The sequence below is a fragment of the Camelus bactrianus genome, chromosome 12, assembly GCF_048773025.1.
Source record: "Camelus bactrianus isolate YW-2024 breed Bactrian camel chromosome 12, ASM4877302v1, whole genome shotgun sequence".
NCBI lineage: Eukaryota > Metazoa > Chordata > Mammalia > Artiodactyla > Camelidae > Camelus > Camelus bactrianus.
The window spans coordinates 55285866-55312145 of record NC_133550.1 but is presented as its reverse complement, the minus strand read 5'-3'; the positions used below and the strand labels follow the sequence as shown (position 1 = coordinate 55312145).

General features: G+C 34.7%; 1 protein-coding gene across 1 annotated transcript in view; it reads left to right on the top strand.

Annotated features, from left to right (window-relative positions):
• The window catches only part of TRHDE (thyrotropin releasing hormone degrading enzyme), a 331294-nt gene that overhangs the window by 255592 nt on the left and 49422 nt on the right, over positions 1 to 26280 (top strand). The window contains exons 10-12 of the mRNA XM_074375395.1: positions 2336 to 2424; positions 8832 to 8965; positions 9065 to 9120. Of these exons, the coding sequence (XP_074231496.1) occupies positions 2336 to 2424; positions 8832 to 8965; positions 9065 to 9120 (279 nt within the window). The remainder of the gene's footprint in view (positions 1 to 2335; positions 2425 to 8831; positions 8966 to 9064; positions 9121 to 26280) is intronic.

Genomic DNA, 26280 nt, shown 5'->3' with positions numbered 1-26280 from the left:
TGTATATATGAATGTACACACACACATGGACATGTAGAATCGAGTGCAAAGTCATTCTGAGGAAAAATATAGAAGGCTATTTTTAAAAATTTTACAAAATGCCCCAATTTATATCCGAATACCTCAAAGTTAACCTTTTTTTTTTGCATCTGATATTGCTATACCATGAAATGTTTGCCACTTAGGACGTTTCCAGTTTACGAATTCCAATTTAGGAATGAACTGTCAACAACAGGCAGGTATAGGAATCTCTTTTTTCTGGGCTTTAGAGACTTTTGCTAAAACTCAAATATCAAAACATATCAATTTGTATTACAATGTCTAGTTTCATTATTTAGAAGAATACAGCTTAAATAAATGTAAAATTATGTTTGTTTACATTAGGGGCAAATAATATTTTACAAACATTTTATGATCATGCTATAAAAAGACACATTTATCGTGGAAGAGTTTTAAACATTTTAGTTTTATATATTTCTTACCTTTTAACAGATACTTAATTGTACTAGAAAGTCAAATTCACAAAAACTAACCTCTGTCTTATGTATTGATTGATTTTTTTTTTTTTTTGACTTCAATCCAATCGCATTCGATTTATTTCAACAGCAATTTCTGGAGTGCCTTTCATTTCCAGGCCTTTGCAAGATCTTAGGTACACAAGAATGAGTTCACAGTTTGATTTGAGAAACAGATACAGAGTCAGGCACAGTTGTTGCTCAACTGATTATTTCAATTAATCAAAAAGAGAACGTCTGTTTTTTTAGAGCATGGCTGTTGAGTATATATATATATATTATATATATATAATATATATATATATATCTCAGTTCTCTGTCTTCCTCACAGTAAATCCATTATTAAGTATTTGTGAAATATTCTTGGTATCATATTACGAGCTTGGAGGTATTTGTTAAAGAGCCTGCATAAGATGTGTTCACCAATGTCTACCCCACAGACACACCTGTTTGGCTGCTGTAGGTGGCTTATTTCCTGACCGGTTGTGTGCAGTTCATTGCAGCACAGCATAAGGTCTCCACATAGCTGGTACTCAAAGATGTATCTCTGATTAAGTACAGCCGTATACTCTTAAGATTCAGAATCTTAAACATACTATTTTAACTTTCCATGTTGGAGATAGCACTTGGTATAAAACTAAGAATTTCTTCCAATTTTCCTTTTGGGTTTTTTATTATTACTAAATTCTGTTTATTGTGACTGGGAAACATGAAATGATAAAATAATCAAATTCCATATGACAAATTTGGAGATGTCCTCCCCTCTGACCTCACCAAAGGAAAAACAGAATGTTCATTTCTATTTTTAGGTCTACAACCCAGACATGTTCCCTGAAAAATTCTTAATTCTTCCTTCACTCTGACAGTTATGGAGTTCATATGGCATCCCTTTTTACATTTTTTCAAATCAAAAATATTTTTCACATACTGCGTATTGTTGGCTGTTCCTGTTGCTAATGGTGTAAAGATGGGTCAACATAATCTGGCTGCGTTTCATGGAAACAAAATGTAGTCACTGGATTTTATTGTAAGATGATCCAGCTTATCTCTGGCAACTCATTTGAGACTAGATTGATATTACTTCATGTACAAGTTTAGGCCTCGAATTTTAAATCCTATAAAAGTCTAATTCTAGAAAATGCTTCTCCTTGATAACCAAGACTCATGACAGATCCCTGCCCATTGGTGGATGGTTTCACACATCAGGTTGGAAATTCCATTTCAGAAAACAAAGCATTAAGTGTGTCTCACCGTGTTCTTTGTGTTGATCTGGATTTGGGGGGATCTGGTTAGTTTTGCTTTTTGTTTCTGCCTTGTTGACTAACTTTAGGTGTGCTGCATTTACCTTTCTATAAATACTGCAGAAGTGTTTCTTAAGAACAGTTAGACAAATAAGTAAGGAGCATGTTGAAATGCAAATACATGAAACCACTGAAATGTGCATTAATCTAATATAGAATCAAGTAGAAAGGAGTTATTTTGAGACTTTAATCAATAGATGATGTGGCTCAGATTTATAGATTTTAGCTACTTTTTATTCCTAATGCAAAATGTAAATCTCCTTTTTTTCCCCTCAAGATAAACTGTTTTGTTGGTAGTCCCCCTTTTGTATTGAAATTAAAACTCTTAGAGACCAGGTCTGCTTAGTGGCATTGAACTAGTGAATTCATCTTGACTTATTCGCTTACATTTATGACTGGGGAATTTAAAAAATTCTTCTAAAGAGAATAATAAAAATCACCCGGAAGGTGGATGGGAAATGGAATTTGTTAATTCGTTATAACCATTTTTATTCTCAAAGTTTCTCTTTTATTTTGCAGTTACCTGTGGCAGATTCCATTAACTATTGTGGTAGGAAATAGAAGCCATGTGTCTTCAGAAGCAATTATTTGGGTGTCCAACAAATCAGGTAAAATATATATTCTCCTCCGAGGAACTATTTGGGTCCAGGTACTTGTTTAGCAACTTACGCTCTGGTTTCAGCTGTTATAAAAATGTGAATAAAGACAAATTACAAAGAGAATATAGAAGAATCACTTCTATGAAGTTAAACTATCATAGTATAGTTTCTACACAGTCTGATTTCAGTCTGCTGGTACAATTGTTAAATTTATTTGTGTCTTGTATGGTAAAGAGAAAATTTGAACCTAAGAGTTTGTAGCACCAATTTTAACTGCTTTAAACTGTATCATGTAATAATTCCAAGTGTGATTAAATTATAATCATAACTGCCAGTACAACAGTATGCCAGATACTGAAACTCAGGCCACACTTTTAATTCTGTTTTCCGGCCATCTTTTCTTTACCAGACTGGCTGTTTAAAGAATGGGCGAGGCAATATTCTCCATAGAATTAGATAATTATAAGGCCAGAAGGGAGAGGCCTTGGTGGGTCATCAAACCATCCCTTGGGCAGGGTTAACGCTCAAGGAGCAGAGAAAGATGAGATTCTATTCTGTTTCTAAGTATCTTCAAATAAGGTAGTGACCTATTTCGATTCACTGTCAGAAAGCTATTTCTTGAATCCAATCTCAATTCTTCATGCTACAGTGTGGAACAGGTCTCCTTTATTTCTGTTTTCCTTTGAATTGAAGAAAAAAGCTAATTATCATCTTTTATGTATCGTTTCATTTAGATTTAAATAGTCAAGTATGTCCACATTTTGTTTTTCCTACTCTTTTCTAACATTGTGCTAATTGATGTCTTCTTGCTATTTTGTGAGCATCGTTTTAAACAGCCACTGATCTTTTTTTGAAATAACGTGAGGTATAAATAAATAACAAAAGTATTATTTCTTCCCCTCAGTCTTGCTATTATTAGGGAGATACAGGTGCTCAAAATACATACACACATAAGAAGAAGTTCTTACAGCAGAATCTAGTCTTACCAGAAATATAAACTCTTGTTTTTTGTAAAAAAGTTGACTTTTTATTTAAATTTTCATTGTATTTTTTTTGTAATTTTATTGTATTTTTAACATATGATTACATATTATAAAAATACGTGCTTTCATTTATACACATGAAGTATAAAACATACACATGTAACGTAGCGATACATTGACATGCTTACTGTGTTGCTGTTTCTCCTTTTAAATTGCTTATTATAATCCATTCCTTTCATTTCTTCGAGTTAGTATTTATATCATAATTCGAAATTCACACTGACTGTATTATTTGTCTTTATACTTCTCTTTTACCTCCACGTAGTTGTTTTATTTATCTGTATAATTTATTATGAAATGAAGAGCAAGAGCAATGAGTTGTTATTGTAATGATCCCATTATTAGAATGAAGCCATCCCTCTGTGGGATTGCTAGGAACATAACACAGAACAGTTTATAGGAATGGGAAATTGGAAGAGAGCAAAGATGCTGATCCAATGTCGGGATCAGCCCCAACGTCCACTTTTAGACCGTGCAGGGGTTCAGGGCAAGCCTGATTCTTCTTGGGTGCTTTCCCCACGTCCGTCTCCTCTAGTTCCCTTGTCTCTTCTATGCTGTCATTCATGGCATCCTCCTACTTTACACAGAGCGTCTAGAACAGTATCATGGCTTGTCTTTGTCCCTTTTTTTAAGTGAACTATAATTTGAATATAAGTTGATTCACAGTATTAAATTAGTTTCAGGCGTACAGCATAGCGATTTGGTATTTTTGGCAGATTATACTTCATTACAGGTAATTACTCTCGTGGCTTTTCTTGACCAATAGCCGCAGGTTGTTTGTGAGAAGTTGTTCTTATTTATAGTCTTTTATTATTAATCAGAAATAATAACAGCACGCTATTGCAAACCATTTGTATGCCTAAGACGTCACCTATGGAAATACCTTGGTTGGCGTACACAGCTGCATAGTTTGTGCAGAGCATCACTCTGGGAGCTGCTATTTATATCAACTATGATATTAACTCTACATTCCCTCACCCCAAAGTTGTGCACGGTGCAGCCTACAGAGTGCTATGTGTCACTTTCTATTCAATCATAGTAGAGCCTTCTGGTTGATAAAACATTGTCCCAGTTGAAATTTTAAGGCTTTTGTAGGGAATGCCCATACTGAGTAAATGTTTCTTGAAAACTTTATAAATATGTAACTCTGGAAGAAGTTTCCACGAGGGACCTAAAAGAAAGGCAACTTTTCTAATTTCCCTGTTTAGTCACATTCTAGATACATTTAGTTTTGTCTTGAACTCCTTCATTCTGATGACAAATAAAAAACTGACACCAGGCAAAGATTAGGGGGGAAAAAAAAGATTGCAAAATCTGTCTCCTTTTAGATGTTGTTACTTCTTTTTTTCAAAATACAGTCAACTAATATCAATGAAAAAATGTTTCTTCATAGAAGCAGTAAAAAATATTCTAGTCAATTCTTATAAATATATCTAAAACTTTCGACCTTTTAATTATAACAATCAGATCAATGTTCTTGTAATTTTTCATTATCAGCAATATTGATTTGATGTCACATGAAACTAAGGTCAAGCCATTGGTGAACAATATAAAGTATGAATTTGATTTGAATTATTATATTCTCTTGACACTTCAATTTTTTAAACCCTTCAGATGAATATCTAATTAATTCCAAGTGAAGGCACAGATCATTTTAGTCTTAAAATAGTTTTAAAACCACTTTTTAAGTTATTGGAAACAGGTAGAAGGATTTGTCTCTTTTATTTATTTATTTTAAAATGGAGGTACTGGGGATTGAACCCAGGACCTCCTGCATGCTAAGCATGCCCTCTACCACTGAGCTCTACCCTCTCCCAAGGACTCACCTCTTTTGTTTTCACTATGAAAATGCTGAGTATGCAGACATTTATAAATACAGTAGCCTGTGTGTTGACTGGATGTTAATTCATGTGCAATGGAAGGGAATACATTTACTGCCAAATGTTAGGAAAGAAGAGACTCAAAATAAAAGGGAAATTGATGCTGACAATTAGAAGTAAACATTAAAAATAGCATAATACTTTCCTTAAGCATTGGCTCATATGAAACTCACAAACCTTTAAGGTGAGTATTAAAATTTTCCCCATGTTACAAATGAGGGAATTAAAGCTCGAGAAATAACTTGCTCATAGTGTTTTAGGAGCATGATTTTTCTTTTCTAAGTTTATTTTCTCTAACACACACACACACACACATACATGTAAGATTTTAATACTTTAAAAGTTACTTTGCAGATCTGTCAGTTACTCAACACTTTGCCATTGGACACACACACACACACGGTTCTCTGGGTTCTCTGTAGTTTCCACAGAACATTAAATAATTTGTTATCTAATTTGATTCTCGCAAGAGTCCAGTGAGAAAATCAACAGGTGTCATACCTGAGTCTGTTTCACATTGTTAGACTTGTTACCCTGGTTGATTTTTTTGTTGTTTTAAATTTTGACTCTTCTACAACCAGAGTAGTCAACATTGAGTAGAAAGATCTAATCTCCTTTCTCTTTTTATTCCTAAAGAAAGTAGAGAACATAAAAACATAGCATATTATAAAATGCCAACTACCCTGTGCCTTGATAGAGTCTATGTCTTGTGCCATTTTACATTCTAAATACAAATTTTAATTGTTATTACTGACACCCGAAATACAGCTTCCATACTTTTTACTGTGGTACTCATCGTATACTGTACCTCATTAGGCCACTGGAAAAGAGCTCTTTAAAATTCATTGCCTGCCATTAGTTAATTTGGAGAACATTTTGGAGATATAATTAACTAGAATGAAAAAGATATTTAAAAATCTATTACAAAATCTTTCAGAGAATCATTCCTCCAAAGATTTCATTTATACCAAAGGCATAAAAATATTCATGAACAGTAATAACCTTCAGGTTTTAGTTATTAATTTAATAACAGCATACTTAAAAACAATAGATTCCTGCCTTTCTTTTTCTTCTCAGATGACATAGAAGGTGTAGGGATTGCTTTCCTGTATTAATTGGTCTCTATTCTGCCCATAATTTGTTAAATTCAGGGAGTTTAAAAACTAGAGCCGAGGGTGTCACGTGAAGTTAAGTCGTTCTAAGCTATCTAAAATGTCAGCTGAAAGTAATTTTAAAAAATAGATTTAATATCATAGGAGACCATGAGCATTTCAGTGCTGTAACAAGTCAAATCATGTGTTCATATACTAAACTCAGTGCTTTAATATTGTAATTTCTTAAAAAAAAAAACCCACTTCTTAGATGATCGAACTTATTCTTAACCCAAGTGAATTCAAAAGTAATTTAAATATATATTGTTATAAAAAATTTTATCATTCTTGAAGACAGAGTTATTAAAAAAGAAATAATATCATCAATATTTCAATCTTAATTTTTTTTTGGTAAAGGCAGACATGATTAATTAAAATCTTTATGAGTTTCAGTTTTTAAAATGTCATATTTTAAAAAATTATTTGTTTTTATTTTTACATGTGCAAAATGGGATATTCTAAAGCTTCACATAAATTGTATGGATAAACCCATTATATTTTTGAAAAAAATATATAAATACAAAGTATCAGAAATTTGGGAAGCTATTAATATTTCAGAGTTATATCTGTCAGATTACTTTTCCTTATTACCACAGATTTAGCTGGGTAAAAGTCTCAAACTAAGAAAAATAACCCCTTCTTCCACTGAATTATAGGAATGGAAGGGACCCTAAATGCCGTTAGCTGGCCTTTAGGTTATAGGTAAGGACATTGAGAACAAAGAGACTCAATGGCCAAATTTCAGACATCACGTACAGGCCAAGTGGTACAAGGATTCAGCTTTCCCACTCTTGCTCTAATCCTGGTTTCCCATGCCATTTCCTCCCTTTTCAAGTCAATATAAGGATGTATTTTATTACAGTAAATGTGTTATACCATCTTGTGTCAATAGAGTATAACGTGTAAGAAGGACATGGGAGGCAGGAGACCCGAGATGCACCATCTCCAGCTTGGCAGACGGTTCAGTTAACCTTTCTGAGCCTCGTTTCTCTATCTCTTCTAACAGATGAGCTTTATCAGAGTGCTGAAGAAGTGGACGTGCTATTTGAAACTTTAAAGATTAGATTTCGGTGTTCCATATACGTTTATATTTAAGTATTTTTTTCCTGCACGTTTTTGAAAATTGATAATATGTACCATGCATTGGATAAGCTGGCCCACCCTGTTCCAGACCAGAGCAATGAATAACCATTAATGATCATCCAGTCATTTTTGTGGCATAACCTTTTCCTGTATGGTTTCCACTTGAGCGAGGGTACTCTGTAAATTCAGTGTTTCAAAAATAGAAATAAAACTTGTTTTGTAGTCTAATGTGTAAATAAAATTTGTTTTGCAGTCTGATGTGTAAATACTTTGATAAGAGAATGAGAATTAGAGACTGGGGTCTTACTCAGAAATGACACAGATGGCTTCCCTGATGCATTTTCTGGCTTTGAGTCCTTGTGAACATTTGATAGACCGATGTGTGTGTGTGTAAAATATAAATTTTAAGTAAACCTCATACTTATGCAGCTTCTATGAAGCATGAGTCCTGAGGACATCAGCAACAAAATTCTAAAGTGATTAGAATTGTAAACTGTGGTTGTGGGAAGTCAATAAAGGCTGACATTAGAAGTGACTGAGTTCTCCATCTGTACCGTATTTGAAGGGGTTAACATTGTACGTTGTAAGATTGCTTTTACTGGCTTCCTTTAATTGAATTAGCCAGAGAACATAATCAACTTACCATTTTCCAAAGTGATTCCAATAAGCAGAATTTATTATATTTGCTTTAATTATATGTAGAAATATTAGAGTCTAAAGCGGATGAGGTTTCTTTGCCCAGCATTATTGATGATGCTGGAAAGTCTGTTATTTATCAGTCCTTCCAAGGAAGAAGGTGAGAAATAACAGTGACTTTCAAATAGATGAACCCTATTGTTTTAACCACTTTCTTACTGAGTAAAATAAGTAGATTATGCATCTAAAGCCTCCTCTTATTCTAACCTCCGATAGATACACAATCTCTACATATACCAGAAGCCAAATGAATGCAGAAGTAGGTTTCTTGGTCACATTTATCTTCAGAAAGAAAATTGTGTATAGGTAATAAGCTTTTATCAAGAACAAATATGTTAATTATAAGAAAACAATTGAGTAATAACAAGTGACCTATTTGAAAGGTTCTCTAGCAAATTCTAGATACAGTGACTGATTGAATAGTAGACTTCAATTAGAAATTTAGCATGGTGTCCTTTTTCAGTTTTTGGTGTTGTGATATCTGGTATTAAGAAAACATACTTCATACCATGTTAACCCTTAACGTTTTAAATCTGTTTTACTCCCCAAAATGCTGTTTTCAGAGCATCACAGAATAACTTCTTTGGACAAAGGAAGCTGGTTGCTGGGGAACATCAATCAAACAGGCTATTTTAGAGTCAACTATGATTTAAGGAATTGGAGATTATTAATTGATCAATTAATCAGGAACCATGAGGTAAGCTGGATTTACTCGTCAAAGATCGGTTTTGACATGGGGACACCTGCCATTTTAATTCTAAGTGATTCCATTTTTGTATTCTGATTGACCTCATAGGTTCTCTCTGTCAGTAACCGAGCAGGTCTGATCGACGATGCCTTCAGCCTCGCCAGGTATGTTTTCCTGTGGATTTCCACAATAAAACTCATGCCCATAAAGCTTCCTCTGTTAAGCTAAATAATATATATGTTTTAAAGAAGAACTCTTTTAAAAATAGTTTCTATCTCACGTTCTTTGTGTTTGGATATGAATTGTAATCCGTGTCCCAAACTCTTGATCAATAGTAGCCACGGGGCATTTCTGAGTCAGGGGAAGCTTGATCAATTTTCGCTGCAAGTTCAATGTAACACTCGAGATTAATAATCTCTTTCCAATTTCATTAATGAACTCTACAAAATGACCATTGTGCCATATTTAATTTTTGATGAAAAATACCTTCCAGCATCAGCAATTTTTTTTCCTGACATATACTAGTCCATCTTTTTTTAATGTATTTTTGAATGTGATTCATTACGAAAAGCTTGTGCTGCAAGACAGAAATAAATATTCCGCTGGGTAAAGCTGTTCTGGACAAAATATATATCAATCTTGTAGCAGAAGTTAGAGTAATAGTTGTAGTATTTTTCATGCTATTTCATAGTTAGATTTATAATGTTAAAGTTAGTTACTCCTTTGACTAGTCATTAAATAGTTATTCCTTTAAAATAATGTTAATCATAAACCCAAGCTATTTTACTCAATCTTGAGACTAAATAGTGAAATAAACTCAATCCTTTTAATATTTTGTATTGCCTCACACCCAAGGATAGTTTTAATTTTTTAAAATACATTTTTATTGAAGTATAGTCAATTTACTATGCTGTGTCAATTTCTGGTGTACAGCATAGTGCTTCAGTCCTATAGGAATTTACATATATTCTGTTTCATATTCTTTTTAACCGTAAGTTGCTACAAGATAATGAATATGGTTCCCTGTGCTATACAGTATAAACTTATTTATCTATTTTATATATGGTAATTAGTATCTGCAAATATAGTTTTAATTGTAATGATCTGATGTTACTGGGAAAAATTTAGAAATATTAGAGGGGGAGGAAGTCCTACTGAGCTACTGCTACATGGGGTAATGATTAAGAAAGCTGTGAAGACTTTGAAGAAAGCAGGAGGTATGCCATGAAGATTATTTTGACATAGAAGTTTAGAGAGTGCAGAAAGCCAGTTAGAGAGTGTACTTAATGTAACACTGCACTGATAGAGAAGCAGGAAAAAGAAGGCTATGTTGAGTTCCACAAGGAAAGTTTAGGGAACTAGAAGAGAACTAGTTTATCAGTAGCTAGTTAAACATAAGATTCTAGACACTGTTCTGTTTGACATGTAGTAATTTGTTTAATTCTCACCACAACCTTATAAATAGATATGTATTATTATTCCCATCATATTGATGAGGAAATGGAGGCTCAGAGAGGTCAAGTAATTTGCCTAACATCACACAGCTAGTAATTGACAGAGTCAGGGCTTTGTCCAAGTGGTCTGGCTATAGAACCATGCTGCATTTCATTTATATATAAAAAGAGCCAGGAGATCTAGAAAAATCGAGGGGCTTTAAAATGGTAGTTCGTGTGAATACTTACAGATTTGAAATGATGGTGAGAAAGCAAATAAGCAGTTGACATCCTAAAGACAGAAGGCTGATGGAAATTGAAAGGAAGGGATCTCTCTGTATGAAATGATAGAAGTTATTTTTAATGAAATATTTCATTTAATTTCAGTGTAGGAATTTTTTTTTTAAATTAAGTTTCTTCTTGACTAACAGAGAACATAGCTTTCAGTTATAATTTTGGAAGCCTTAAACGTTTGAAGTAAACAATTTCATTATCATTTATACAAATTTGCCAGGAAAATAAGCAAATCTCTTTCAATATACATTAAACTGTTTTGCTTCTGATCATGAGATAATTTTCCTGTTAGCATGAAAGTAAATAAACACAAAATTAGATTTATTCGGCACTTGGAAATACCCTATACTTACTTGGAGTTAAGGGTTATTCATATTTCAGTGTATTCAGGTAAATGTTTCAAAGTTTTGTTACCAACCTTCTTTCAGTTTCCCAAACACACATCATGCTCTTTTTGGCTTATTTACAGATAAAAAAATAGAAGAATGGCAAATATTTATCAAAATTTATGTTCCAGGTACTGTACTGAGACTTCGGTGAACGGCCCTGTTCAGTTTTCTGAGTAAATCCATGGAGTGAGTGTGGTTACTATGGCCACGAGGTTTACTATGGCTGAGACATGGAGGGTGAGGGGGTTAAGTCACTTAGCTAAAGGTGCCTGGCTTTTAATTGAGGGGTGGGGGGTGACATTCAACTCCAAACAATAGCCCAGCCTAGCCTGTTGCCCATTATATGAAATTCCTTCCCATTTCTCTTGTCTGTTGGGAATATGACTCATTTATAAAAATAAGTCTGAGGAGCTTTATTCCATTTTATTCCATTTTTTCCATACGTAAGTGTATTTTTATAGGATTGATTCTTGAAGTGGAATTTTTGGTTCAAAGAGTATAAACATTTTGATAAATATTACAAATTGAATTCCAAAGGCTTGCCCAGTTGAACTCTTCATCAACTACGTATAAGGGGGTCTGATTCCCTCAAACCCTCCATGATAAAAAAAGAACATGCATCTTTGACATTTTTGACAGTATAGCAGCAAAGATAAATTTTTTGAAGTTGTTACAGAACTGGTTAACTTGTGCACCTTTTCCTATACATTTGCTTTTTGCATTTTGTTTTCTTCTGTGAATTGTTACCTGATTAAAAGAAAAAGAAAGAGAAAAATCTGATAGAAGATGGTTGAGGTATTTTTCCTACTCCATTTTCCTATGTCTTTTGGATGTTTTGGGGTATTAATCCTTTTTGTTGTATACAATTTTACAGTATTTTCTCTCAATACTATGTCTTTTATTTACTATTATTTATTTATTGTTTTACTTTGTGGTGTATTTCATAATCTCAGCGGCTTTTAATTTATTTGTTAAGTTATCCCTTTTGTAGCATTCTGTTTCTCTGGTTCTGACTTCCATAGAAGATTTTCTTTATCTGAAGATTTTGAAAAAATCTTTCATTTTTTTCTTTGAAAGCTATTTTATTTTTACATCTATCTCTTCAACCTTTCCTTATTTAATTAGTTTTTATTATAGAATAGAAGAGTGGTCTCATTTTTTTTAACAGTAGTTCATTTATAACCAATTATTTTATCCCATTTGTTTAAAAGGCCTTTCTTATTCACAGATTTGAAATGATATCTTTATCTTAATGCAAATGCTCATATCTTAGGAAATTGGTTCAATCCTGCTTAATTGGTCTGTGTTCTTTACAGCACTAGTACCATATCACTCTAATTAGTTTAGCTTTATAGTATGTTGTGATTGACGACATTTTCTTTTGTTCTTGTTCAAAATCCTACATATTTTCTCTTAAGAAGAGATTTTAGAGTCAGTTTGACAAAGCCCATTAAAAAATCCTGCTGTAGTTATGACTGAATATGCACTGGATTTATAAGTTAATTTTTAAGAATTAACATCTTTTCAAATGTGGGCTTTCCAATACCAAAACATGTCATTTCTCCCATTTTTTTCAGGTCCCTAAATTAAGTGCTATAATTTTATGTACATGGGTTCTGGTAATGCCATACCGTTTCCTCATTTTTTGTGGCATACACTTCTATGGCCAATGGCACTGCTTCGGCACTGACCTGCTCTCATTTTCATTACTTGGGAATAAGGAATTAATCGATTGCCTTGCAAATATCATTGTGTTATGACTCGAACTTTGAAGTTAGTGACTAAAATGCCTCGCTTTGTTGTTGCTGTTTTTGGGCGTTCATGTTTGTTTTTGGTTTTGGAGAAGCATTGCTAGACTGGGAGATACAAAAATGAACAAGATGCATTTCTTGTTTTCAATGAATGTATAGTCTAGCAGGGGCCATACAGTGTAGACAGTTAACTGTATTCAGTATGTAAGTGCTATGAATAAAATACTACGAATGCATTGGGAGGTAAAGAATTAACGTAGTCTGGAAAGATGACGGAGGACAGCATACAGGAAATAACAGTAGAAGAATGAAAGTTTGTTATGGAGGCCCATGAAAGGTTTAAAAGTAAGAAGACGAGAGCAGGAAAAAGTGTAAACTGGAGGATGAACTTAGGGCAAGAGAACTGTTCCCACAACTGCTCATGCAGTAAACGGGTTAAAGAATAGATTTGAGGGGTGGAATTGGCAGCTGGATAATGTGAGAACTCTTATTGAAGTTATTTATTAGCTTAATATGTGGTAGAAACTGGAAATTTGGAAGATTTGCAGTAAGAAGTATAATGACCACTGGATTTGGACATTTAAAGCGTTATTAACATGCTCTGAGTATGATTTTAAAGAGCTATAAAATGTGTGTCACTGGGTTGTGGACCTGTCTGATATTTCGTCTTAAAAAATAGTCAAAACACGTGAAAAAGACTTGGAACATTTGTTCATATCCAAAAGAGTTCCAGAGCTCAATCATCATCACTCTCATCATCATCATCACCCTTGCCCTGGGCAGTTACCACACTCATTTACTCATTTAGTCACCAGTTTCCTGGAAAATTCAATTATGCAGAACACATGCCAACTTATTGCATTATTAATGCCATAATACATATTTTTAGCCTGAATAGCATATCTTTAAAAATTATGTTTAGGCTATTCCACTAAGAACCCGATCACCTGAAAAGCCTTAACAAGAGTAGATTCTTACAACTTAGTTTGCACATGTTGTTACGAAATAAGATAGCAGTTATCGCTTTTAAAATATTAGTGTTTTTTAACAGCAAGCATAAGGACCTGGACCCGGAGGTGGCGAACATCACACTGAGAAGTGCTCTGAGTGCTGGTGAGCAGTCATCAGTAGCACTTAATACATTTTTGATGACTCTGTAAGTTAAAAATTAATTAGTAAATACCTTTTTTATCAACTTGTTTCAGAGTTTATAAATTCTGAGATATGTTAGGAAAACTAGAAATTCAGTGGAAATAGAATGGCTCATAAGGAAGCAGATTAGGAGCGTGCCCCAACCTTGCCTGTATACGTGGGGTTCGTTTCTGAGCTCTACTTTCAGAGCTGGTAACGGCACCGTTAAAATTGCCTTAATGATGTTTGCAAACTGAGTGGTGCTAATCTGCACCTTGTGGGACTTCTTCCATCGTGGTTTTTATTAGAAGTTCTTCTATAGCTTCTGGTGGCTGCCGTGTACCTTGTTGACAGTTTCTCCTGCAAAACACGTGTTCATCCTTTCTTCCCTCACTGTGGAAAATAGTAGCACGATGTGCCTAGAAAGTGACTGCAAACTGAATCGGGCCAGATGAAGAGAAGTAGCTTTTCCCACGCTGATAGCTGAATGTTTCGACTGTAACGTGCTGACCTTTTGTGGGGGAAATGGAGAAGGAACGACTTAGAAACCTTTTATGTGAAATACCTTGGCAACTGGACATTTTGCCCTGATTTCCCCACTCTGTTATGGGGATAACAGGACTACTGCACTCCACCCCAACATCGCTGTGCTTAATCCAAAACCCAATTAAGGATCCCGGATCCCTCTGACCCTCTCTACTGCTTTATAAATTCTGATTTCACAAGGACTGTTTAGTTTCAGAATTCCTTCTTCAGTTCCTACCTTTAAAAAAAAAAGTACTCTATAATCTCAGCATAAACATTTTTCTTCCTTAGTTGTATTTTATAATGGAATCATGAGAGTTATTAATAATAGAATCCTGGGAATACTGATTAAAGTGGATTTTATATTGTACTCAGTGGGCAGAGAGAGAAGGATGATTCTTTAGCGGTTTATATTAGACTCATTTGGGAGAAATATCCATGCGTGATTATGTTCTTATTTATCTTTTGTTAAGCCATCAGAACATGTGTGCAAAATGATTACAATTAAATATGTATGAAATCCTGAACGTGATAAAATTGTTTATTGCAAAATAAGATTTATTGTTGGCTGTATGCTTCCAATTTTCTGCCATTGACCAAAGGCTTTTGAAATTAGCTCATAGACATCCCCCTTTCAGCCCTTCTGACCAGGGCAGGGCTGTCCATGCTCTGAGCAGTGACGCATGGTGAGTCCATTCAGGAGCTTTGTGGCCATCCCCGGGAGATCACAGTACTTCTCACGTCTGTGAGGCTGGGGATTTAATGATCTATTTGTCACTATCAGCTAAGGCTCCTCTTGAGATACACAAAAAAGTCACCTTGACGCCGTCTCATTTTATACCTTTCTGCATGCAATTACTTAAACATTCATCTCCAAAAGGCCTCTAAATTAGTCTTAGTTTATGCAACACTTTGTCACAGTAAATGTTAAAAATAGTTTGAAAGCATTTTCAGGGCATTTACTATAATGAGCTGGGAGTCTTCTGCTTTCTTTCTGTGATAACCCAGGAAAAGGCTAGATAGAGTATATCTCTGAATTTTCAAGCCACCCTGTTTCTGCAGGCGGACGCTCAAGGTTAGAGAATGAGGTAACGTGTTCCTTTGAGCTATATTTAGAAAGCTTTTGAGGGTGCAGTCACACATGTTGTCCTTGGGTAAGGATTTCGGGGGAGCTACCAGACACACCAGGTGCTTCTGAGAAGCACAAACCTCCTGAGGCACTGAGGGCAGGCCTGTGACTCTTGAGGACGGCGAACTCTCTTGGACACTTTTAAATCGTACTGCATTCAATCAAAAGCAAATTTGTCACCTTCCGGTGCCAAATTGGTGTTTCAGCTCTGTAGGTGAGAATGTTTTAATAGTAATGCCTAATGTCTGAGAGTGCTGGCTGAGTAGAGAGCAGAAGAGAGATATTTTGACATCTTTTTGTAGGTTTGATCCATTTTCATAGCAAACGGCCTGCACCCTGGAGTTAACGAAAGTGCGGGTGCTGTTTGCAGGTTAAGTGGATTTGCATAAGCCATTCTATTTTAAGAAGAAACAATCTAAATTTCCAAATGCAAGTACAAACTTGTTTGAATGAATACATATCTGCTCTTTAACTTCTCACAAATGTTTAAGAAATTCATAATTGACATTGTAGTTAGTACCGTCTGGTCATATTTGACACAAAATTGTGATTCTTTTGATTTTCTAACTGTTTTGAAGCCTGAGATTTCATAAGAATTTCTTGAGGATCTCTCTCAACTTCCCAAGAATTTGAAATACCTTTCTGTTCACAAATAATTTACATTACTTAAGGAGAGCTTCCTCCAAAATGGTCATTTATACTACCAACTTTATTTGAGTAGATATGTGTCATTTAGCATAAAACATAAAGACCTGAATACTCCTCTCAGCTTAGATGCCTGGGTCCTGGCCTGTGATGGTATTCTCTTAGTGTTTCTCCTGTCACGAATTTGAGTTATCCATCGTGCTGCTTGTTGGAAATGTTCTGCCCATTCGGGCGCAGTGATGCTTTGAGTATGAGCTGAGAGGCCACCTGCGATGTTTTATTAAAATTGCCTGTTCCCGCGACTACCTAGAAATCTTCATTCCATGAAGCACTTCATGTGATTCTGACACCCCCAGCGATGTAAAATCCAGTGCTTTTGAGGCCCAGAGGGTATTTATGGCCTCAGTCTAGACAGGCAGGTGCTCCTTTGAAGCTGAAAGGCTTCAGAGTGAGCATCCTCAATAGCAGGGAGCCTGGTTTTGCTTTGAATCCTCGTGTCACGAGCTGATCATTCAACAATCAGAACATCAGGGATTCAGCTGTAAGTATCAAAACCCTTTTTTTAATCCTGTTATTAAGCATGTTACCATCTCAGACATGCCATCTGATAGCTGTAAACAAAACTCAGAATCTGGGTGCCTTAGAAATCTTCCCAAGCATGGAAAGCTACTGGAGGATTCTCATATAGTCGGGGGACACTTTTATGTCTAAATGACCGTACTGGCACATATTAAGCACGCATGTGCATCTTGAATTCTATGATGTTTGGTAGTTTTGGCAGAATTTTCTTGCAAGCTATTCTGGCATCTCAACCTGGAATAATTTGTAAATCTATTGATAATGCAGGTAGGCAGGAACAGTAGAGCTACCTGGGGCAAGTGCTAATTACGAGAAAAAGGCATCTTTAGCTTTTGTGGTTATTCTGTGATGCTCTTTGAAGGAATCAGAGACTTAGAAAGATGAAGGGAAGAAAAGAAAAGATAAGTAAATAGATTCTTTCAGCAAGGAGTCATTGATAAGAAAGAAGAAAACAAGGAGTTTTGGGGTCATCTCAAATCTGTGGAAAACTAAATGAATCCTCTGGCATTTAGCTGTTAATGTGAAAGCTCAATTTTCACCACGAACTATGTATATGTAACCTGGCTCTCAAAAAAGCCTCCTTTCATTTTTATTGATGAATTATAAGGAAATGTTTAAAATGAGAAATATGTGAATATATAGGTATTAATGCAGGTTTTACATTGATTACTTACTGCTTTATGTCATCTTGTGACGATATTTCCCACCTTGGCACAGAGATTCAGAGGGGCCTTTCTGATAAAAGTCTTTCTTAACCACCATGCTAACCAATCAGTGCTAAAGAACTGCTCATATTTTTCTCCCAGAACTCATAAAAATCTATTTTGGCCTTCAGTAGTTACTGACCTAAGGTAGCAACGCTATCTTAATAAGGACACAAGAATAAAGATGATGGAAAATAGGTATTTTACACTCATTTCTACTTACCATGAAAATATAGAAAATTCCATTTTTATATCTGAAGAGACAATCGTTTGGGGAAGAAGGGAGGAGAAAGGAAATTTAGCTCCAGCATTTTGTACAGTGAAGGCGAGTGATTAATTCAAGATAACACACACTTCTGCTTTATGTGGCCAATCTGAAAGCCTTGGGAGAGGACTTGAAATAAAGACGTTCTCCCTTGATGGTGTGCAATTTGAACTGTTCTGTGTGGAACGCTTCAGACGTCCTCGCGTGGAATGGAGCAGCAGTGAAGAGGCCGTCCCTCTTTGGGATGTAAGAAAACATCAGATTAGGAAAACCTGACCTGTTGCCACTGCGCCAAAGCCTGTTTCATGTTATTGAAAGATACAAGTGCAGGCCGACTCCAAAGCTAAGATGTAGCGCAGGGCCCTGTGGAGTCAGACCACGTTTGAATCGCAGATTGAGTTCTTCCTTCCTAAACTGGGAACGGCCTGCAGTGCAGTTGATTTTGGCCTCCAAAGGGAGGGAGGCACAGGTTTCAGCTGCTTCACCTAATTAAGAAGAGGATTAGACGGAAGTTCAATATCCACTCTCCGGGTCACCAGGTGGTAGTGCTAACCAAAGGGAGAAAAAGAGAGTTTTAATATGAAAGATGATGTTAGTCTGAGCTGTCCAAGTGTGACGAATTCAAGTGAGGCTAACAGACCCCGGAGAGAGGAATGATTGAGTATAAGAGAGTTGAATGCGGATGCTAACTTACACACACTCTAAATTAGCAGAGGGTTCTTGGGAATGCTGTCAGAAATGCCAAAACAGAAAGAACTCCAGGTGAGAATTACTTGGTTTTGCATTCCCCGTGCGCGGATGCATTTGGAAGCTAATTGCATAAGCTAGGGGCAGATCATGAGTTTATGGAAGGAAATGTTATTTCTCCTTTTTCAACGGATAGTGAGACTAACATTATTACAGAAATACAGTTACTCTGCGAAGCAGTTAGGCCCCTTGCCCTCCAGCTTACCATAGTTTCACATTTCCACCTTCGTAGAGTTTCCTATTTCCATTTTTAAAATGTTACTGCATTCTGTTGAATTTTGACATTGATAGACTATCAGTTATTTCGTAGAGTGTGAAGAATTGAGAAATCCACACGAAAATTTGTGTTTCAATAAATGTGAAAGTAATATGTACGGTATTTCAATAGATTATGTATACAGTGTAAACATTAATGAGTTTGTTGGCAGATGGATTGGTGATGGATACATGGATTGAAAGGTAGGTGGATAACAGCCATAATACTTACTTCATACCATGATGAAAGCATTCTATTTGGCCTCAGAAAGATTATTTTGTCATGCTGGCTTTTCATATGAGAAAAATAGCACAGAATTTTTCAAATTCAAGAATCGTAGCTGATGCTGAGTTAAAATAAATTCAAGTGATTTTCTTAGTGAAAGGAAGATATTACTGAGATAAAAATATTTTATAAACATGAATTACATACTAAATAATTATCTCATGCAACAATAGAAAGTTACAAGTGTTTGGTGAAGACATTTTCAAATATTTATTTACTTCAGCGATATACCCAGTTCAGAGTAAGGTAGAAACACATGTTCTTCATTTGTTAGTCTGTGTTTTATCATTGTAAAGATGCATAGGAAAGTCTTTCTATAGCTATTCACCTGGTTTGTATGTCATCATTCAAAATCCATTTTTCATTCCAGGAAAGTTAATCAGTTTCTAAAGCATAGATACATGACATTAAAATGAACTGTGTGTTCTGATTCTCAACAGATAAGTGATATGAGAACATTTTCCCCAAGCAAAATGAAAAGAATGAAAAACATGAGAAGCACTTAAAGCACTTCAGAATGCTTTAAGTGGGTTGACCTTTTTTATTTCAGTTTTTGATGCTCATTAGTAAGAATAATTCGCAAATGGAAAGTTCTGTAATGCAAAGTTAGCATTATCTTCTGGTTGTGTAGTAACAGTTTTGTACGTCTGAAAATACATGGGGGGTTAAACATGTATGTAGACAGGGACGGAAGTGGTGATGCCAAATGGTCTGTCCGCAATGTGGCGATTCCGTTTATTCAGCAAATATTTAATGAACACCTACTGTGTACCAGGCACTGTTACAGACACTAGAGTAAATGGCAGTGAACAAAAGAGCCAAGTTCTCTGCTTCCTAGAGCTTGTACTCTTACAAGTACAAGTGGAGGGTGGTTTACAGTCAGATTATCAAGAAAATAAATATGTCAGATGGTGATACTTTAAGAGTAAATAAATAATGAAGCAAAAAGAATGGGAGTGTTGGAAGAAGGGCACAGAGAAGGAGTTTATTTTGAACATGGCAGTCAGGGAAGCTCTCACTTTTCAGTTGCTATTTGAGCAGTAACCTTAAAAAGGTAAATAAGGGGGCCACCTGGGAGAAGAGCATTCCAGACAGAGGAACAGCACCTGCAGAGGCCCTGAGGGAGAATGTGCGTGGCATGTTTGAGGAAAAGCACACAGGTGTCCATGGCTCTCATGGAGTGAGGGAGCAAGTAAGGGGCATTGCCAGATGAGATGGGTTTGGGGGAGTACTGATCAGAGCACTGATCACATAAGGTCCCACAGGCTACTGCAGAAATTGGGGTTTTATTCAGAGTGAGAGGGAAGGCCATTGTGATGGTTTTGAACAAAAGAGTGATGTGATCAGACACGTTTTTACAGAATGGCTGCTCTATGGAGAATATACTATAAGGGAGCCAGGGTGGAAGCAGGGACCCCAGATTGGAGGGCAGTTAAGACAAACTCTATTTAGAGAGATGTTGAGAACTATATTATGGCTGTTTGCCTGGAGAGGAGGAAGAGATGCCCCAGGGCACCTTGGCAGCCTCCTGAGTGGCAGAGGTTTACATACCAGAGGTACAGGACCATAGAGATGTTTTCCTGGAAAATAGTTACTCGTTAAGCAGTATTAGCAAGAAAAAATAGACATTTATATCTTTTAAATATTTGGGTTGCTTCCAGATTTTCTGTTAGGAATAATGCTGCTGTGAGTACTTGCATAAGCACCTTCGTGAGGATATGTGTTTTCCTTTCTCTTAGTAAACACCTACGAGTGGACTTGCTGGGTTGTCTGATAAGATTACTGTATTAGATACGACCCCAGTGTTTTCCAAAGTGGCTGGACCACTTTGCATTCCAACAAGCCATACGTGACAGTCCCATTTGCTTTGCATCCTCACCAACACTTAGTGCCGTCAGTCTTTTTAACATTAGCCGCTATGTTGTGTATAGACTGTATCTTCCTATGATTGATTTAATTTGCGCTTCTCTGATGGTCAAGGATGCTGAGAATCTTTTTGTGCACTTGTTTGTCATCTCTAGATCTTCTTTTGTAAAATATCTGTTCAACTCCTTTGTCAGTTTTTTTTTTCTTTTGTCAATTTTTTTAAAAAATTGAGTTGTCTTATTGAAGTATAAGAATTCTATATATTGACTTTATATTCTGCAACCTTAAGTTTGCTTATTATTTCTTATAGTTTTTTAACAGTTTTCTTAGGGTTTTCTGCCAACATTGTAAAGTCATCTTGAAATAGCAATGGTTTTGCTTCTTTCCTTTCAATCTTTATGCATTTTATTTCCCTATTTTAATAGTTTTGAAATGCTCTTTAGTGTTCTATTTATGAGTTTATATGCCATAACTAACTTAAAATATTCATATTATTAGAAATTTAGGATGTTTTCAAACTTTCACTTATGAATAATTCTAAAGAATATATATTTGTGCATGCAGTTTTTATTATTTATTTGTTGTTTACTAAGATATATTTTTGAAACTTTGATTATTGAGGCTGTGGCTAAAGTCATTGAAACAGATTCTCAAATTGCCATTTAAGATGGGCAGATTTCTCTCAAGAATAATATGGGAGTGTTTTCTAGCATGGCTAATTTTAAAACTGATATTATTAATTTTACTTTTTATAATATTCTACTTTCTAGACCAAAATAAGTTTAAGAAATAATTAGTTAAAAAATAATTACTCCCTCTTCCCTAATGTTTAGTTTAGAAAATTACACTGGTGAAAATTATTGATTCTAGAATAAATATGAATATCAGTCCTAGCTCCAACAACAAAAAATATAACCTTCAGCAAGTTACTCACTTTTATCCTTAGTTTTTTTTTTTCGATTACAAGATGTGGGTTATCTACATCAGAGTTTTATTTTGAATATTAAATGAGACCATGTAATTAAAACATTCTCCATCGCCCTCAGCCCAATAAGTGCTTAAGCAATGTTTTCTGTTATCATAAGACATTTTGTGACAGCCCAGGATCTGTCATGACATTCAAGGGACATTTTATATTGAGTTGAGAATTTAGGGCTAGAAAAGTAGTTGATCCAGGATATGCCATTTTTAATCTTAGTTTCACCTCAATTTAAAACAAATTATTCAGGATTGATTTTACCAATGTGCCGAATTATAAAATGTATACCCAAGTTTTAATCTGAACCCATTTGATGGAACTGTCTACTCAGTTTTCATCGTAGTCTTTCTCTATAACACACTCTTTCTTAGCTTTCTTTTGATAAGAAATATCATTGTAATCTAGAATACTTCTTCCAATAGACAGTATGTAATTTTAAATATGAAGGTTGAATATTAGTCTTAAATTTAGTAGTTTTGATAATTAAATGGATAAAGGAGGAGAAAATATATATGGATAAATGCAGCTTCATGATGTTGAGAGCAAGAAATCTCTTAAAAACCACATTCACAACGAAATTAATTTTTAATCAAATAGTGGTTGTTAGAAATACATGTATTTAATTTGTTCATTAAGTAAATGTTTATGAGGAATCTAACAGTGCTTTACATTAGGCATCGTGAACTACATATATTAAACATATGAACTACAAAATTTAACAGAATGTTCTCAAATGCCTTAGAATTTAGAGAGATTAAAATCTTACAATTACCTAATGTAAAATTTTATCTAATGTAATTCATTGGTCTAGGGGATTTAATGGTCATCCAATATAAATGTTAGGTAGTTTAAGAGCACAATATTTTAAAGGAGGGAGCGATCACTTTTCGATGGTAAACTCACAATCTAGTGTGCTATTTCTCCTTAATCTGCATGCGTCAACTGAGGAGGTAAAAGGAGAGAAAGACTATTTTAATGTCTTCTTTTTCTTGAAATACGATACTTTTTTTTTTAAATTGAACTATAGTTGATTTACAATATTGTGTTAGTTTTAGGTGTATAGCAAAGTGATTCAGTACTTTTACAGATTCTTTTTAAGGTTCTTTTCCATTATAGGTTATTATAAGATACTGAGTATAGTTCCATGTGCTATACAGTAAATCCTTGTTGTCTATCTATTTAATACACAGTGGTTGTTTATCTGCTAATCCCATGCTCCTAATTTATCCCCCCTTTCCCTTTTAGTAACCATAAGCTTGTTTTTTATGTCTGTGAGTTTGTTTCTGTTTTGTAAATTAGTTCATTTGTATTACTTTTTAGATTCCACATATAAGTGATATCCTATATATTTTTCTCTATCTGATTTATTTCACTTAGTATGATAATCTCTAGGTCTATCCACGTTGCTGAAAATGGCATTATCTCATTGTTTTTTATGGCTTACTGATAGTCCATTGTATATATACTCCACATCTTCCTTAGTCATTCATCTGTTGGTGGACACTTAGGTTTTTTCCATGTCTTGGCTCTTGTAAATAGTACTGCTATGAACATTGGAGTCCATGTATCTTTTTGAATTAGGGTTTTTGTCTTTCCTGGATATATGCCCAGGAGTGGGATTGCTGGATCACATGGCTATATATATATATATACACACACACACACACATTCCCTGCTTTCCCACATTCAGCTGCTAATGACCAAAAAAAGAAGGGAAAAATAAAGAATGACTGACAAATACAATGAATTATGGATCCAAATATAGCAGGATTCTGAAGATGGCTGCAAGTATTTACAGAACCTCTATGGGACACAAACTACCATAATGGAAGGCGCATCAATGAAGGGACTGCCTTATTTAGAATTACAAAATTGGTAGGCACGATGGATTACGTTGCTGAATCTTTCTCTACATGAAAGACCAGGAAAGAAATTCAGGCCTGAAAGAGAAGACATGGTAACTCCCAGTTTTTGCAGGAAGCAGGGGGGCAGAAATGGTGCGGTGGGGAGAATAAATATATGGCAATTCGCTTGGCAACCATTGATTGAGACAGCTGGAGAGAAACAATTAAATGCTAAATGCCCACAAGAAGAACCTTCAATATGCAAGGTTGAACTATGAATCACACAGCTCTCAGCATATTCTGAAATGGGACTATGGAGCAGAAATGTGCCCCTAAACAGATGGAACCACTGATTTGATTAGGACCAGGTCTGAAATAACAGTAGCATTCAGTGTAAACTGCTACTGTTCCAACCTATTCACCATTATTGCTCTTTTGCCACAATCTATGAACAGCTTCTTCTACTACATCAGACTATATCCCTTTCAAATATGAGTGATATTTAAATGTACACCAGCCGTAAAGCCACAGAACGATGGAAAGATACCATAAGAAAGATAGTTAAGGATCGTAATAACGACAGAACTATAACATCAAGCAAAAAATTCAAGTCTATGTGATTTCCAAGAGTTCAAACAAATGTGGCTTCTTTTGAGGCAGGAGTTTAAGGAAAACATGCAAAAGAATAAAAAAAGTGATAAGGCAACAAAAAGAATGAAAGTGATCTGCATTACAAGAAAGCAAACCATTTTAGAAGCAGTAACAATTACACAGACACGCGGGAAACAGAATCAAGGACATGGGAAATAAGCTTGAGATTATTGAGATAAATGAAATAGAGAAAACAATGAAAATCATAATGTAAACAAGAGATATCCATTGTGTTTGTGTGTTGATATATGTGTGTGTGTGTGTGTGTGTGTGTGTGTGTGTGTACGTGTACCTAATATTTATGAAAAAGAAGAAAGCAAATGAAAAAAAAAATGAAGACATGGGGGAGTCAACTTTCTTACAATAAAGATGTGAATATGTAGATTGAAAGGGTACCCTGTGTGTAAGGGAAAAACTTACACAGAGGGATTGACATTTAAGTTGTATCTTGGTGAATATCTTGGGCTTTAAAAATTAAAAACCAGGTTACTTAGAAAGTGGAAAACTCAGACTCGTTCAGATTTCTATAAGCAAAGACTATTCCAATGGAAAGAATACAAAATCCTTTACGTAGTCAGGTTAACCTTTGACAACGAAGTAATGATGGTAAGTCTTAAATCTGTTTGTACATGGAACAAAGGAAACACAGAATTTCAGGTTACAAAATAGAAGGCAAATTTTTAAATCTGGAAAATGTAGAAATGATTCAACAAGTAAAAATCCAGAGAGGAGACAAGAGTTAGTAGAAAGTGTAAGTCTGATGATTTTCTCATTTTTGTCTTATCAGGGAATCAGTGGATACAGATTTAACTATGGATAAATCCATAGGAAAAAAATTATTTTAAGATCATTTAAGATGAAGTTTCTTTTGAAAGGAAAGAATAGCAAGTGTTGTTTTTAATGAGTACTTTAGCCACATGGAGCATCCCAGTTTTCTTTCGTTTTTCTAAAACTCTATTTAAGCTCTTTAAAAGATTTTATCAATTTGTCTTTTCTCATAAATTTTGACTTATTAATATTAAATATGTAATTCTTGTGAAAATTATTGTTGTACTAGAATTGTACATTAAATAGTAATGATAATGACTTTAATTAAACTAAGATTCCAGAACTGTCTTCTCATAAATGTGGTTCTTACTGGAGAGAAATTTTGAGTTTTATGATTTTATATCACTTTTAATTTCAATAATGTTGAACTACATGTGATCATTTTAGTAAAATGTAAGACATTTTACACATATTATTTTTGTGAAAAAGATACGTTTTATCTTTACCCTAATGTTTTAAAATAGTATAAATATATATGCTTGTTCTGAATTAGCTAGCACTTTTTTAGTATTGTTTATATTTTCACTGATGCTTCAACTTTTAAAAATTACTTCCTACAAGTGATAATGAGGGATAAATTTTCAGACAGTAAGCAAGGACTTAACAATAGGACTATTATTAAAATTAATGAGTGTCATTGTTAGAACACAGTAAATCTATACCATTAAACTCCTCTAATTGCTAATTATCATTAAGGAGTTAGAACATCATTATCATTACTTTTTCTAAGTTTTATTTGAACATCATCAGCATTAAAGAAAATCAGAGGAAGGTCAAGGTCATATATTTTTGAGCTGGGTATCCAGATTAATTAAGTATGTCTGTATAAATAGTATATCTTCAGAATTTTGTGACACTGGAAGTTGAAGCTAAAATTGAGATATGAGAGCTGTGTAACTAGTAGAGGAAGCTACTTCCTTCCCTATTTCCTGTCCCTGGAGGTTTTATAAATTTTCTACGAGTTACTGTCCCAAATGGCAAAATTCTCTTTTATTATAATATATAGGTGTTAGCCGATTTCAG